Source organism: Grus americana, chromosome 6 (genome assembly GCF_028858705.1).
Source record: "Grus americana isolate bGruAme1 chromosome 6, bGruAme1.mat, whole genome shotgun sequence".
Taxonomy (NCBI): Eukaryota; Metazoa; Chordata; class Aves; order Gruiformes; family Gruidae; genus Grus; species Grus americana.
Genome location: NC_072857.1, coordinates 28,121,591 through 28,137,022, shown reverse-complemented (window position 1 = coordinate 28,137,022; position 15,432 = coordinate 28,121,591). Strand labels below are relative to the sequence as shown.

The 15,432-nt window shown below is 41.2% G+C and overlaps 1 protein-coding gene across 1 annotated transcript in view; it reads right to left on the bottom strand.

Annotated features, from left to right (window-relative positions):
* Nucleotides 1-11,603, bottom strand: part of CD28 (CD28 molecule) — a 29,979-nt gene extending 18,376 nt beyond the window's left edge. Inside the window, exons 1-2 of the mRNA XM_054830699.1 lie at nucleotides 11,561-11,603; nucleotides 5,761-6,220 (exon numbers count right to left, since the gene is read on the bottom strand). Of these exons, the coding sequence (XP_054686674.1) occupies nucleotides 5,761-5,791 (31 nt within the window). The 5' untranslated portion in view covers nucleotides 5,792-6,220; nucleotides 11,561-11,603. The remainder of the gene's footprint in view (nucleotides 1-5,760; nucleotides 6,221-11,560) is intronic.
* Nucleotides 11,604-15,432: the final 3,829 nt, after the last annotated feature.

Here is a 15,432-nt window from a genome sequence, read left to right as displayed (position 1 = left end):
GCCTAAAGCAGGAGGAAGCCCTTTTCAAATCACAGTAGGAAGCAGCTGCTTACTCATTTGGATATGCACATGAATTGTGACAAGTACTTATTAATTTTATAATGAATTTTTCTTAGAAAAGAAATCCTGCTTTTATTCAATGTGTCAGCATTCCTTTAAACTATTCGTTTAAATGAGAAATTGAAAATAACCATTTTGCTGTTTACAAAGACCTTCATGGGTTCAGAGGATAGGAATCCTTGCTGGTCTAAAGAGGAGGAGAAAAAAATCATATGATGGTTTATTAGAAGTCACATCCACACAAGAAGCAGAAAAAATTTCCATGCTTTATTTCAGAAGTGTCCACTCTGTCTACTGGTGCAAGCCATAAAGTCCATTAGGGAGCCACCTGGGTGCTGAATGTTTAGGTGTCTCCCCTAATGTATCTTAGGACATGGAGCCAACAAGTCTTGGTACTCCAGACGTGCCAATGGCATGTAATGGCAGAGACTTAACCCTCATCACATCAACCAACAGGCACGGGCACAGCCTGTTAACGTGGATGGGCATTCTGCTGTCCTTTGGCTGCCATATTGCATGGCTGATCTGTATGACTGCTGCTAAAGGGCCTGTGGGAGACAGCAGACTGCAGGTTGGGTGTATTGTTCTTACAGGCTAAGCTGGGCCCTTAGACCAGAGATTATCCCAAAACTGACTGATAACCAAACACTGTGTGCTAGAAAAAGGAAACCTGTATCTGTGCCAGCAGGCAACTATTAGGATCAGAAAGCCAGGTATATGGGCTTCCACTTCACATTGATGCTGTCTCATATACATATGGATTCCTTTATAATAAAACCAGAAGAATCTCATCTTTTCCTATCACAAAGTTTGACCCTGAAGAGGTCCTGCTACATATTGCTTGTTGCAGCTGTCTGGATAATCTTTCAGATGATATTAAAATACAGTCAAATTTTAATATCTCACTAAGCTTTGGAGGTTATTAAAGGCAAAGTAAAAACTCTGGTTTTGCTGACTTCAGGATAGTCTGAGTTTATAAAAATTAAGGCACATTTTTGTAGCCAAGTCTGCTAAGGTTTTATGATAAAATTGGAGTTCATGATTAAATTTCTGAGCTTTTACTTTTATGCCTCAGAAACATGAAGTTTTCTGGTGTCATTTTTCCTTGGCTTCAGCAGATTATTGTTGACGATTCCATTAGCCCTAATTCTACCTTTTAAGATACTTGCACATGCTTTTTATTAAGAAATATTCTCACAAGTCTCCCAAGTGTCCATGTGGCATATCAATAAGACAATCATTAATTCAATCCTCCTTTCATAATTGCAAGTAATTTTGTAAATGTCTTTTACAAAACAAATTATTCTATATAACATTTTGCCTGTTCAGTCAAAGTTCCCTTAGTTAGTATTAGTCAAATTTCCATGACTAGTTGTATGTGGGGTTTATATTACATGTAATATCCTTGGAGGTTTTCACAGAGCAGCCCTGCAGGATAAAAGACAAATTAGTAAGCAGCAGAGCTTTTGGTACTAGAAGGAAGTAATTCATGACTATTCTCATGATTAGATCTCACTCCTGGTTTCCAGGGGTCATGTTTATTTAAGATGTTAGTTTAACAATTTATTTGTGAGTCCTAAACATTTTGTAAACAATTTTTAACACAGATTAATATTAATCTGGAAGATCATCATACAGGGGCATTATTATCTGTTCAGGAACTGATATGCTTCCATCATTATTCTCCTATTTTAAAAGTTTTAGTTTCTCTGTCAGAAACGATGGCATGTGAATTAGACAACCAGCCACATACCCGTGAGGGTAAAAAATAAATTGGGTATTTTCAAAGACATTGGTCTGCAAACAACTCATCAATTGAAATGTATTTGTATAATCTGTTTGGTGAATGTTTACAATTAATCCTACAAACACAGAAGTCAGGATGATGTGATGGTCAAGTCACAAGTAGGAAAAAATGGACTAAATTAAACGAATCACTTATTACCATAAACAATTCATTTAGCTCTGGGTCTGGGAAAATTGCATTGCACTAATAAAGCTAGTAGAAATAGATTCCTTTTTCTGAAGGCCTAGAGAGAATTAACAGTGTGAGAGCAGTAAACCTGTATAAGGAAGGTATAATCTTTGATTATGTCAGGGAAACTATTTGAAAAAGCACAATCTCTGTAGTCCTGCAGTGATGAGAAGGAGAAAGAGTGTTTAGCTCTTTATTTGACCTGTGTTGGAGGAAAAGTGCAACTTTCCTTTTCAGTCTTTCCACTTGACTGTTTTGTAAAAAGGTTTAACTGACATCATCACTTTGATATTTCAACATCTGCTCTTGGCTCTTCCTCTTGTCCCTAGGGATAGGTTATGCTAGTTTTCATTTTGTTCATTAGCTTAAAATAATGCATTGAACCTAAGCTAATATCAGAGTACTAGAGCCAACATCAGTTCTGGACAGGCAGAAGCCTACAAAGGTGTGGAGAGCAAGAGACAGCACAGGAGCACTTGAATTCTTGCTGCAGCCTGGCTGTAAACACGGGAAGGAAGTGAGAAGAACACACACCATACACAAGTCAGGCATGAACAGGCAGTCTAAGGTAGAGTATATTGTTCAGCTGTCATCAGCTGAAATGGTAAAGTATTGTTTTAAGTTTAAGACAGCAGTGTAGATTTCAAAGCAGAAGGAACAACTCCACAGTCAAGACCCAGGTTGCACCCATGCTAAGAATGCCTGTTTGTTACTGTCCTGTCCACTGAAGAAGAGCAGCAATCGTGGGCTAAGCAGCTGGGAGAGAGCAAACCATCTGAGGCCCAGGTGCTGTGGCTGGGTATGTGTGAGTTCCAGAAAACCTGACTCATACTCATCTCTTCCAAACAGCACCAGCCTCTATTAATCTGTACAACAGAGAAACCGCTTCTGTTGCTGAGTAGCATTTGAGCGTGGTGCATCTTGTGGAGAATAATATAACTCTCATGGATCTAGGGATCCATACCAAAATGGGCTCTTATACCAAAATCCATAGCTCCACAGAGCACCCTACTTGGCTTCTATCTGCCAGCATTGCAGAGTATTCCTTTGTCCATCCTTTCACCTACAGTAGGGACAGTGTCTTCCAGAGCCTATTTTGACCTGAAACCAGGACACCACCCTATGTATATTTCCTTGCCCAAAACCATTCCAGTTTGAATACCACAGAATCATAGAGTGGTTTGGGTTGGAAGGGACCTTGATGATCATCTAGTTCCAACCCCCCCTGCCATGGGCAGGGACACCCTCCACTAGACCAGGTTGCCCAAAGCCCCATCCAACCTGGCCTTGAACACTTCCAGGGAGGGGGCATCCACAGCTTCTCTGGGCAACCTGTTCCAGTGCCTCACCACCCTCAAAGAGAATTTCTTCCTAATACCTAATCTAAATCTACCCTCCTTCAGCTCAAGGCCATTACCCCTTGTTCTATCATTACACGCCCTTGTAAACAGTCCCTCTCCAGCTTTCCTGTAGCTCTCCTTCAGGTACTGGAAGGCTGCAATAAGGTCTCCCCAGAGCCTTCTCTTCTCCAAGCTGAACAACCCCAACTCTCTCAGCCTGTCTTTGTAGGAGAGAATATATTCACATACAAAATGCTGCATGACATTTACCACTTTTTTAAAAAGGTCAGCATTTGGACACAGTTTGGGCAGGCTGAAATCCTGGCCCCAGAAAAATCAATGGGAGTTTTGGCATGGTTTTCATTGGGCCAGGATTTCATACCAGCTCATTATTTGACCTACTGAATTCTGTTAAGCTGGTAAGCCTGGACTGTGGACCATATGAGAAGACTGTCTCCCCACATTTTGGTTTCTGTTATATTCCATCCTATTCCATCAGAAATGTTATACAGCTCTTTTGCGTTTTTTTTTTTCTTGGAATAACTAGCTAATCCTGCTTCTAGTTCTGGACAGAACATGAAAGCAAGAGAAGAGATGTATGTGTTCTTCAGTTAATGCGAAGTTGCAAATTTTAACTTTAGGTCTACGTTCTCTAACGTTTGCAGGTGCTCAGGTTTTGTGTGAGACATGTAACCTATAGGCTGTGGTATGCTTATGTGGTTACATCACATTTTAGGAAGTGATGCTGGAAGGATGTAGATCAGCTTGTTGATTTGTTATTTCTTTTGTGGTTGTTCTGTCAGCATCACTATTGTTCAAGTAAGACAGACATGGGCTGAATTTTGATGACTTCCAGGCATATCATCTCGCATGTCGTAGGTGTAGGAACTAACTGAAAGGCTTGAGATGAGTTTCTAATCCAAATGGCTCAGAACTTGAAAAATATGCTAAGTTTGGCTCTTGAAACCGTAAGGCCTAAACCTTCTCAGTGTGCCCTCTCACTGCAGAGCACATGCACAAGTCTTGTCTAGTTTGTCATCTAAATTTTCAAAGCCATCTTTGCTATTAGGTAACAGATGTGTTCAAATGGAATACAGTTTGAGAAACATACAGCTGTGGTACAGTGTGGGCAGTTGGCATTGGTGATTTATGCCTGGGTAAATGTACTTTAAGAGGAGTAGCTAAAAACCCATGGAGACAGTTGTATGTTTCCCAGCAAGACCAAATGTGTCTGTGGGTGACATAATTAGCTGTCTCTGTAGCATTTGTGAAAATCCTGATGATATGAGACTGTTTTCTCCTGATGGGGACTAGAAGCACAAGAGACTTTAGCAGCTGGAGACGCTGCCAATTTTTGAAAACTTTCAAAAGCACTCTGTGCACCTTGCATCAGATACCACGCACAGATAAGAAATCTTGAGAGGCATCCGCACTGTAATGCAGTCTGGCAGAAAATGTTTCTACAATAATGCTGAAGAAACAGGAGGCCTAGGGCTCTTCTTGCTGTACAGTTAAAATGCTGGCCTTGTGATCAAAATAATAAAAACACAATTAAAATCTCATTTTCAGAGTAGCTAACTGCTTCCAGCTTCCATAGCATTCCTTTGGAAATTGAAGGAGAAGTAAGACAGCAAAATAAGGAGTATAGACATCAAGAAGGCATATTTTAAAATGTTCAGAGATACTGGACAGATGTAAGGGAAAGGCTGCTTAGAAAGGGAAGATAGGTATTAAGAAACCAGAGGATTACTGAGGATGAGTGTACAAACATGGCACTAGCATATAGGATTGAAACACAAAAGCAAGAGCACAAAATGAGGTAACATAACCAAATTCCCTAAAGGGTAACAAGAAACACTCAGAGTAAAACGAATCCCAGGGAAATAGCTAATTATTAACAGAAAGGGGAAATGTTACTGAGAAAGCCACGTGCTGTTTTTGTCTCAGGGGCTTCAGGAGCCAGCTGCAGGCAGGCAACCAACACAACCAACACCACAGCAAAGCAGTATGATCTCCACCTAGGAGAAGGGGAGAATGCATTCGGAAGGGCATAAAACGCCAACTATATTCAAATTAACTGGGCTTGATGAATTATAGCCCAGAATGCTTGGAGAATTACCTGATGTAATTTCAGAACCATTTGTGGTTCTGTCAAGAAAGGTGAGATATCAAAGAAGGGAAGAGGGCAAATGTAATACTTTTTTAAAGGGAGAAAGAAGAGTCAGAGCATTATAGAGAGATCAGCTTATTTCAGTTCCTGCAAAAATACTGGAAAAATTACTGAAGCCATTATTCATAAGTACCTAGAGGGAAAAAAACATGGCTTTCTGAAGAACAGACTGTGTCAAACCATCTAGTTTCATCATTTGATGAGGTAATCCTTACCATGCTGACAGGGAGAAGCAGTAAATGCCATGTATCTTGATTTTCAGCAGGCTTTTGGCAGAGTTTTATGTAAGCAAGGAAGAGAAATATGGCCAGCTGAAAAGTGAGTATCAAACTGATTGGAAACAAGGCTCGGTAGTTACAGACAATTTGCTGTCAAAATAGAAAGATAAACTGAGCTTCTCAGTTCTGAGTTCCCCAGGAGTCTGGTCTGGCCTGGCACAGTTCATTACTTTCATTAGTAACTTGGATGATGCATAGAGTCTGCTTTTTAAATCTCCACACAGCCCTGGATGGGAGGGACTGCAGGCATATTGGGGAATAGGATTCAAACTGTAAAAATGGAACAATCTGTCGAACTGGTCTTACAGAAAACCTGTCAAGTACAAGGTCCATTAGCCATGCAGGGGCAGCCTGCAGCACGAGTATGCAGCGAGGAACAACAGGTGAGATGGCAGCTCTGCAGAAGAAGAAAAAAAAAAAAAGATCTGTGAGGATCACAGGCTAAACAGCAATCACTAATATTATGAAAAAGGCAAACACCACACTGCACAAACTGGGAAAGCGGACTGAAAGTTATGTGAAGTCATCCTTCAGCTTGGTTCTGCATCAGCAGTGCCTTAGCTAGAGTAGCAAGCGGTGGTCGGGGCACTGTGTAGCCAGGAAGATGTGCCCAGCTGGAAGGAGGTGAGAGGAGTGCAGTAAGGTCAGTCAGAAGTCTGGAAAGCACTGAAGGGTGTGTGTTCACTCAGAGAAGAGGGGACTGAGTGGGGAATAGCAGATGCTGAATACGCAAAAGGCTGCTGCTGCAAAGAGGAAGGAAATCACGTGTCCTTTATGTCTGCTGTAGGCAAGGCAAATAATGATGGGATTGCACTGCGGCAAGAGAGACTTCAGATTTAGAAAAAGCTTTCTAAAGGCAAGAGTACCCAAGCAGAGCAGGAGACTGACCACAGGTTTCCATTTCTAGTGCTGGAGGCTTTTAATTGGTTAGACATCCATCTCAAGCAGTTTAGGTGGTATACAAATCCTGCTTAGGATCATGATCCTCTCATGCTCCTTTTTCTATAGCCATTGGAAAGTGTGTAACACATCACAGTGAGCAGTTACAGCATTGTAAAGCTTTGTGAATCTTTTGTAGGTGAAGTCTCTTCACCTTACTGTAAGATCATAAATGTAGGGAGAATATTTGCGCACATCATCCTGCCACCTGTGGAACAAATGACCTGGTTTTCTTTGAAATGCTTCACGTAAAAGGAGGTTCCTTGACTGGTAAAATTAACATACTACACATCACATGTAGTTTTGAGCATCACAGCACTTGCTCACTGACTTGTCAAACCCATAAAAGTTTTTAGTAAGGACTACTCTCAGTTTTGGAATTTTTTATTCAGGAACAATCGATCCAGGGAAGGAAAGCCTGCTAAAATATGCAGTCAGGTTGACAGTGGCCCTCTAATGAAATTATGTACCCTTTTACCACCAAATCATGCATTAATGTTCTCGTGAATTACTGTGGTATTCAGCAAGTTATTACATATTTATTATAGATCAAATGGCAAGTGGCAGATATCAAAAGGGCAGGCTTACTAGCCAAACATTGCTTGTTCACAAGCACTCAGGGCTCATGCATCTGGAAGTTTCTTTTATGGGAAAAAGCTTTATTTGAAGATTTCTAGTACTGCTGGGTTTCAGTTCCATAAAATCCAACAAAACAGCTGTTGTTGTGGTATTTTAAGTTATTCCTGCTTGCAGCCTCAGCTGAGACTGGGATATGTACATAGGAGTGCAAGAATGGGAGCACACAGATGCAAAGCATCTGACAGTCTGCCACATTCAGCCAAGTCACGCAGGAGAGGAGGTTGGCCAACAGCCCCACTGTCACTGTGATCACAGGGTGTCCCTTCTGAACAGCACTTCTTCCCGAAAAGGGAGGGACTACCTGAAGCAATATATGTCGTCTTATATATAGTGCTTACTCAGAAAAAAATGCCCATCCCAACCCAAGAGGCTGATTTAAATTCTCACATGACCTGTGATAGGAAGCTTTAGGAATAGAAATAAGAATAGCCTTAGGAAAGTCAGACAACTCCAGCTATTTATGATTTAATGTTCTAGCAGGGTTCACTCTGCTTCTTTCTGTCCCCATTGGTTTCCTAAATGAACTCCTAAATTTTGCCCAAACTTCAGATCATTAGTATCTTCAGCTTACAGCTCTGTGGTCCCTGCTTCTCTTGCAGCTGGTAATACCTTTCAGGAGAACCTGCCCTTCTCCAAGACCACAAGCCTGGAAGCCTTCAAGAGGTTCCCTGGGAAGATGCCAGTGATTGTGTGATCACACATGATACATAAGGCACTGCAGTTGTCATCTGCAATATAATATGCATCCTGCTCTTCTTTGTGGAATAGAAAGCACCTCTCTCTCTGGTCTCCTCCATTCATCTGGTTTTTTTTTTTCTGTTCCCTTCTACCTTTCTGCACTGTACAGGATTCCCTGCCATGGGACACTTTTTTCCAGCCACTCCCCTGTCTCTCTCATCTTCTGGATATAGATCTTCTTTGCCTCATACCCTTTCCTCTAGACTCTGCAGAGGCCCTTAGACAAGGGGGGGTGTCTCTACCAATTTCTGTGGTTTCTTTTGCAAAGGACAGCCTGTCCCCAAGTCCAGCCAGATCCTCACAGATGTTTATTCAAACTGCCAAACTGTTAGAGGTTTGCCCACTTAATTTCTAGCTAGTGTGCTGGAGTTGTTTGCAGAATGCCATGGTAACGGAGGAAAACACTGCTGTGTCCTTTCATGGTAAGGAGAAGTCTGAGGAGCTGGGCTTGAAAGCCTCAGTGGCCTTCTTCACTCTCTCTTCTTCCATTTTTCACAACCCTTCATGCAAGTCTCTTTCTATGTCACGAACTGGCCAGCCCAGAGGAACACAATCTGTGCTAGGTCACCTAGACATGATTGCAATACAAGTAATGGGACACATCAAGATAATTGTAGATAGCAGATGTATTTTAGCTATTCTGCAGCTTCTGGAAATGACATGGAAAGAATATTGCCCAATGGCAATACTGAGGAAGATTTTTCTGGGTGACTAGAAATGATTGTTAAACCTGCAAGACATAAATGAAATATCATTCACTGGCTTTTACCTACAAAGTTAATTAATCAAATGTCTTTAAAAAGAATGTGATTGTGCTACTAAGGTGAAAAATAAAAATCCCACAGGAAATGATCCCTGTTCTTCCCATCTTTTCGGTACTGCACCAAACAACAGCAATAACTTTAACAGAGGAATGAATGCTTGTCAGAGTGCTGTTGTGTTCCATGTACTTAGCTCTCCTCTGCTGAGTGAAGTGGGGATCTTCAAGGTACTATTTTCTACCAGTTTTGAATCAGACACAGTGTGACCTTTTCTCACTATTCAATGCTACCTCTGAGTATACTGATGTGTCACGCCACAATGTCATCATTATCTTGGTGCGAGTGCAGACCCATGCAGCAAGGGAGTCCCTTTGGCTTTTCAGCACCTTAGTGATTTGAGTCACAGCACCACAACAGCAAAGAACATACCCTTTAATGCTGTGAACATAGACCATTCTTTGTATGTCTTTAGTCTCTTTGTAATTGTCAGTTCAGGTTTGTGAAATTCTAGTCCATTTTTGAGCTACAGAATTTTATCTACAAGACAGAGACAAATACACACTGTTTAGCAACCCTGCCCTGTACTGTATTTTCCCTAATTAAAAACAGATAATGTATGACAAAAAAGCTTGTTTCAGGTTAGCAATGAGTTTTGTACAAAGATTCAACTCCATGTTTATTTTATCTGGGCAGATTACTTCTCTGTACAAATTACCTCTATCAGTTTCCTGTAACATCTCATTAGTAAATCCAGTATTTCATGTTGCCATTAGACTGCAAGGGATCCCAGCTTAGAGATTCACCTGCTTGCAGGACTATAATGAGCATCAAGCTTGAAGGTATGAATGACTCTGAGCAGCAAAAAGGCACTATTTTCTAACCTGCAGCCCACAGAATAAGCACAACTAGGGTACAGCCCTCAAATCACACAGTGTAGTGTCAGGATGGGGCTTTGGAAAAGGACATTTCAGAAGTCAGTGACGCATGAGTCTTCGTTTTGTGGGCTGCTACCTGAATGTATCTGACTGTGCATTTTCTCCTTAATATAAATTATCTTCAACTGCCTATCTGCCTAGCATAGATTAGTTCTGATTTTAAAATGAATGTCACCCATCCTCCAGCAAATCCTTAGACATTGTGTTCCTTTACGACTGAAAAACCCCAATGAAGCAATATAAACTCAGTAATAATAACAAGTAGTGGCCACGGCTTAATGAAGGATGGCAATTCCACTCTGGGGAGAAGTCTAATGGATGCAGCTGTTCTGGTAGCTTGGTCTTGTGCTGATTCTCTTCTCTTCACATATGTTGGTCCATATCTTGTTGCATATATGTATAGACAAAACCAGGAACTGCTTCAGTGTGGGGAGGAAGGCTAGCATCCAGGTGTTGGGCTTGGACTGGACTCCCACAACAGCCCGGCTGCAGCTCTCCTTTCCTTTGGAATGAGGCAAAAAGCAGGTCTGCCTTTACCCCTGTATGAATACTTCTCCTTCTTGAAGTATTGGCATCTTGTTTAATTTGATGTGTCAATTGCTGAGTGCAATAGGCTGCTCACTGAGGGAGCTGGGCAATTAAAAGGAATCTATAATGGTTTTTTTTTAAAGTATCACTCTAAAACAGTGAAGCTAGAAATCAGGACCCAGAACACACATGCATTCAGACAAATAGGCCTTAACTACCAGAGTGAGAAAACAAAACAAAAAAGAAAAGCAAGAGGTCTCTCCTTTTTCTCTTCCTTTTAATTTACTGTTACTAGTCCTCACCCAAGACTAACCACTTAGGGGAGGCAAATGTTCTCTGTCTCTCCCTGGTTTTGAGACTAATGCCTTCCAACCAAACTAACAGTACTGGAGATGCAGCTGTGTCTTGGTATTCAAAGATAGTCTCAGTAAAGAGCACATACCAGTCTCTGTGAAGGGCCTTGTTTCAGATGAAAAGTAAATAGCCAGTGTCAGACAAACCTGCACACTGATCAAACACTGGAAAACATAACTGAGTTTTTTTTCCCTTAGTCATGAAAGAAGGTTAGACTTGTCTAAAATTGCCTTCTTTGTATGATGCTTTAAGTTGGTGAATTGAACCCAGAAGACAGATTTTAAGCATTAACCAGTGAAAACATAAGCAACTTTTCATTTTAGAAATCTCTCTTGAGAGTAGCCTTTGCTGCTTAACACTGAAGAATTACACTCAGAAATAGGCGATCTTTGCTGCCATGTCTCCATTCAAACATGATAATAAGCAACAATCTTTCCAGGCTTACTTGTTGTTTCTTTCTGTTATAATTTAACATCTTTTTTTTTAAACCCTGTAGAAGCTTTTACTATAGATAAAAAAGGTCATCCTTTGCTCCTGCATTCTCCTTGCAACATCATCTTTATCAGAGCATAAAACACGCATATTTATTTATTTTTCTTGTAAATATCTCATTGATTGAAATAAGAAAGGTCCAGGTCAACAAACATGCACTAACTGTCCTCTCCCAACTCCATTTCCTGAAATCCTTTCCCAGCTGGGAACACAAATGAACTCAGGGAGTCCTGCTCCAGCAGCACACCAAGGAAGAAAATAAATTTGCCATTTATACTACACTTGCTATGTAATGCTCCAGGTAATTATCTTTTCCTGTGTATGCATATACTATTTTAGGTATATACTTACAAAATCTAAGGCAAGCATCGCTCAGATCTTTGACTTGTTGATGCTGCGTGGCTTTCAACTTCTTCAGTATTTAAGGGAAGAAGAATGAGTTTGTGGTTCAAGTTCAAGTCTAGGAGTCAAGAGGTCTGGATTCTATTTCTGTGCTGTGCCACAGACTTCCTTTACGCCCTTGAACCACTCACGTGACCTCTTTGCATTTTTATACCCCATCTACTAAATGGAGAATAATTGTTGCTTCATACACGCTGCTGCTGTGAGGCTTAAGTCATGCTTCTCTGAAAGTGTTTCAGGTTCCTCAGAAGAAAAGCACTCAGAAATAAAGCCTCATCTCAGATTTAATATTGTCTGAGCTGTCTAGCTTAAATGTAACCTCACCCAAAGGGAATGGTGTTTGTAAATGTCATCCTTATAATGAAAAATCTGTTCTCCTTTTTCTGCCCCCCATGCCTTCTCCACTTCCTCCCCTTCTTTCTCTTCCAACAAGCTGCAGCATTGTTAAAATACCTCCTTATCCCCTGCGACACCCAACTGATTGCAGACCTGGGTGTGGGGTTTGTTTTATGTGGAGATGTGCATGCATCTATGTTGCAACAGTCTTTCTCCGTCTCTGAGCAGGCAAACTGCTCTGCAGAAAGAATAGAGCATACCTGTATTTGATTTAAACAAACATTCAGAACAAGCTGAGCATTTCAGGGAAAAGATTAATCTTTAGTTTCATTTAAAACAAAGGGATTCCCAGACTGACATTTCTGAGGGCTTGGGGCTTTTTAATCATCTCTTGAGGGTTTCTGAAGGTACAGAGATGAGATACTGTGCTGCTGTTGGACATGAGCGTTTCAGTTAATGAATGATTACCAAATGATCCATTACTGAATCAGCATAATACAAAAATTACAGTGTTTGCATGTGTAGAGGAGAAGCGAGTGCTTTGTGGGAGCTGGATGTGTTGTCTAGGCCTGATAATTAATGAAAAGGTTTTATTATTTGTATAACACTTTAAGTTTGTGCTACGGCCAGCTCTGTCGAAGTGTGACCCTGCTCAAAAGCTCCATCAACTTAAAGGCTGGGCAAGGACTGCAGAGGCTCATGTGAGTTGTGAAATCCAGACCCTGATTCTGAGTGCGGTGGCTTGTCTGTGCTGCATGCCCCAAGGACAGAGGGCTGTCACCTTCACAGCCACTACTTGGACTAACCTGGTGGAATAAAGGCTGATGGTGAACAGGGTGATCGTGCTCGTCTGTTGCGCAGCCCCCAGGGTGCAAGAATAACATCAGGAGTGTGTGGAAGAGGAAGGCCTTTGTGCACAGAACAAAATGCACCCTGATTAGTCTTGGACTGTTTCAGTAGTCCAGAGGACCCATAACAGTGGTACACTGGTGAAGTCACTATATAATTGCACACTTGTTCCCCTGAAGCCCCATCGTGCATGTCTCGAAAAGTGGATCCTTGCATTTAATCTGCACATATACAGAGGTCAGTGCTTTAAAAAGTCAATCAGTTCCCTGAGCTGCGTGAGATGACCACTGCCTTTTCACACTTGTAAGAGCCTTCCGCAAAATAACAGAACGAGTGCTGAGACACTCGTGTATTTGGGGGGATCAGCATTGCTGTAAATGCTTTCTGAAAGAGAGCTTGTCAAGCAGAATAAGCATGAAGAACAGGTCGAAGTTTGGCCTGTGAAGAAGAGAGAAAAGGAGCAAGTTGCTACTGGGAATTGTAAACTCCAGTGCTAAAAAAACCTTGATGTTGTTTGAGAGACCTGGAGAAGCCTTCATCAGGAATGAGAAAGGAAAAACAGAAAGGCAAGGTTTGAAATACTGAGAGCCATGACAACCAGGAGAGGAAGTTGGAGCTGGCTGCAGAAGGCAGAGGAAGCAGGAAGCCAGGTTTAAGAGAGGACACAAACTTATGTGGGGGTGCCAAGGTGTGACAAGTTCAGTGTCCCAGATTCCCCTGCATCAGGTGACAAGTGTCAGCTGTCAACGGTTTATGTGGGGGTAGGCCAGTTATCAGATGTGGACCCTTTATATACTGCCCATGTCCTCCTTTTCTCTGTCAATTAGCAACAGGAGGTGGCGAGGCACTTGCATTATGCATGCTGTGGATGTTAGCTGTCAGAGCTGCAGCCCTCTAACCATTCGGTGTTTGCAGGGAATGCAGGGCTCCTTTATCAGTAACTTTAGGAAGTTGCATTAATCAGTGGGGGGATTTATTATAAGGCCAAATGGATAAATTTGTGGTATTTAGCCTGCCATAAATTATCTCATACTGAACCTTTTTATTTTCTATTTGGTGTTCTCCTGAGGGTTAAAACATATAGCTCTCCAAATGACAGATTCAGGAGAGCCTGGGAAAGCAACAATATTGCAAAAACTATGTGTCCCTCCTACACCTTCAGTACATTCTCCTCATTACTATAAACTGTCCCCAGGAACACTTGATCTGAATTAACTACAAGCTCTGCAATATTTTAAAGATCTCTCTAGGCCATTTCCTGCCCTTTCCATGCTCCCTTAGTTGGGCAGATATCCCAGTGAAGGTCCATGGGAGTTTTGCTCGAGACATCTGTTCAGATTTCCATTTCTGCTTTCTTTTTTTCAGCCGGTGTTTTGCTCCTTTCCTCTGACTCCTTGGTTTTCTCCTCTTGTTGCTTAGTGCAAAGTGAGGAGAGGAAATGACTAGATGACACAAAGAAAGGAGAAAAAGAAACCTGTCAGAAAAGAGCAGTAAGGGCCAGGAGTAATGGGAAAGACTGGAAACTTGGTCAAAATTTGTTTCATGATACCTACCCGCAGTGTTGGTCACAGTTTGGTGGGTACGCTTTGAGTTCAGCTATCCAATTTTTGTCCCACAAAACACATCCCTTTTGTAATTACCAAGTTAGCTTAATTAAGTGTGATGGAAAAGGTGATCAAAAGATTGCCTTTGGCAGCTGCTCTTTGTATTATTTCAGGTCTGAGAAGGGTCAGTATTGAAACAATGCCGAGTAGGAATTAGATTTTTGTAGGTCTGAGCTACCTCTTTAGTGTCCTCTCACAAGGTGCCTATGCCTTTGCGTATTACCAACTCACTGCATCAATTCAGCAAGTTAAGCAGTCACTCGAAAATAAATGGCAGACAAAATGAAAACACAGTTCATTCTTCCTGATGGTTTGAACCCCCAAAGAAACCTGCTTTCCTCATCAGAAAAGACACATCGCACCACTTCAGCCAGGAAGCAGGTGAAAATCACAGATGTCGTTATGCTTATTTCTTTTTCTGTGACAAGTTCACATGTCCTTGTGTAGACATGAAAGTGTCTGTGCACATTTTTTTCTCATTTAAACACATCTAGCAGCAACTTGGTTTTATTTCCTGAGATGGGTTTTGGTTTATTTTCTTTTTCAATTTCAACATGAGAAATTCCAACATAGCTTCTTGTCTCATATATTCTACTTCATGTTTGTCCTGCAGAGTAAGTGTTGCTTAAATATTTTAGGGATTCGATTGCTTCACTTAAAAATTTCTGTCTCCATGACAACCCTTCTGTGCTTTGTAATACCTTTGGCGAACACAGTAGAGCTGACTATTATTTACTTCGAACTATATAACATTTAGCAGTGAAGATGCAAAGGGAAATGGAATCAAAATAAAAATACCAAAACATCTAATTTGCACCATTTTCTTTAAAAATAATTTTCAAAATGACCGCATCATTTACTGCATAGGAAGCCTGGTCATGTCAAAACTGCCTCATTTTTCTCAAAATCCACCTCTTCTGGGCTCATTCTTTATCTCACTACTGTGTCTTGATACAGACTGCAGAGTTTGGCTTTCAGTGTCATCTTCATGATCATTACTGCTCTGTGAAAGAAAGTTAACTTCATGTTGAA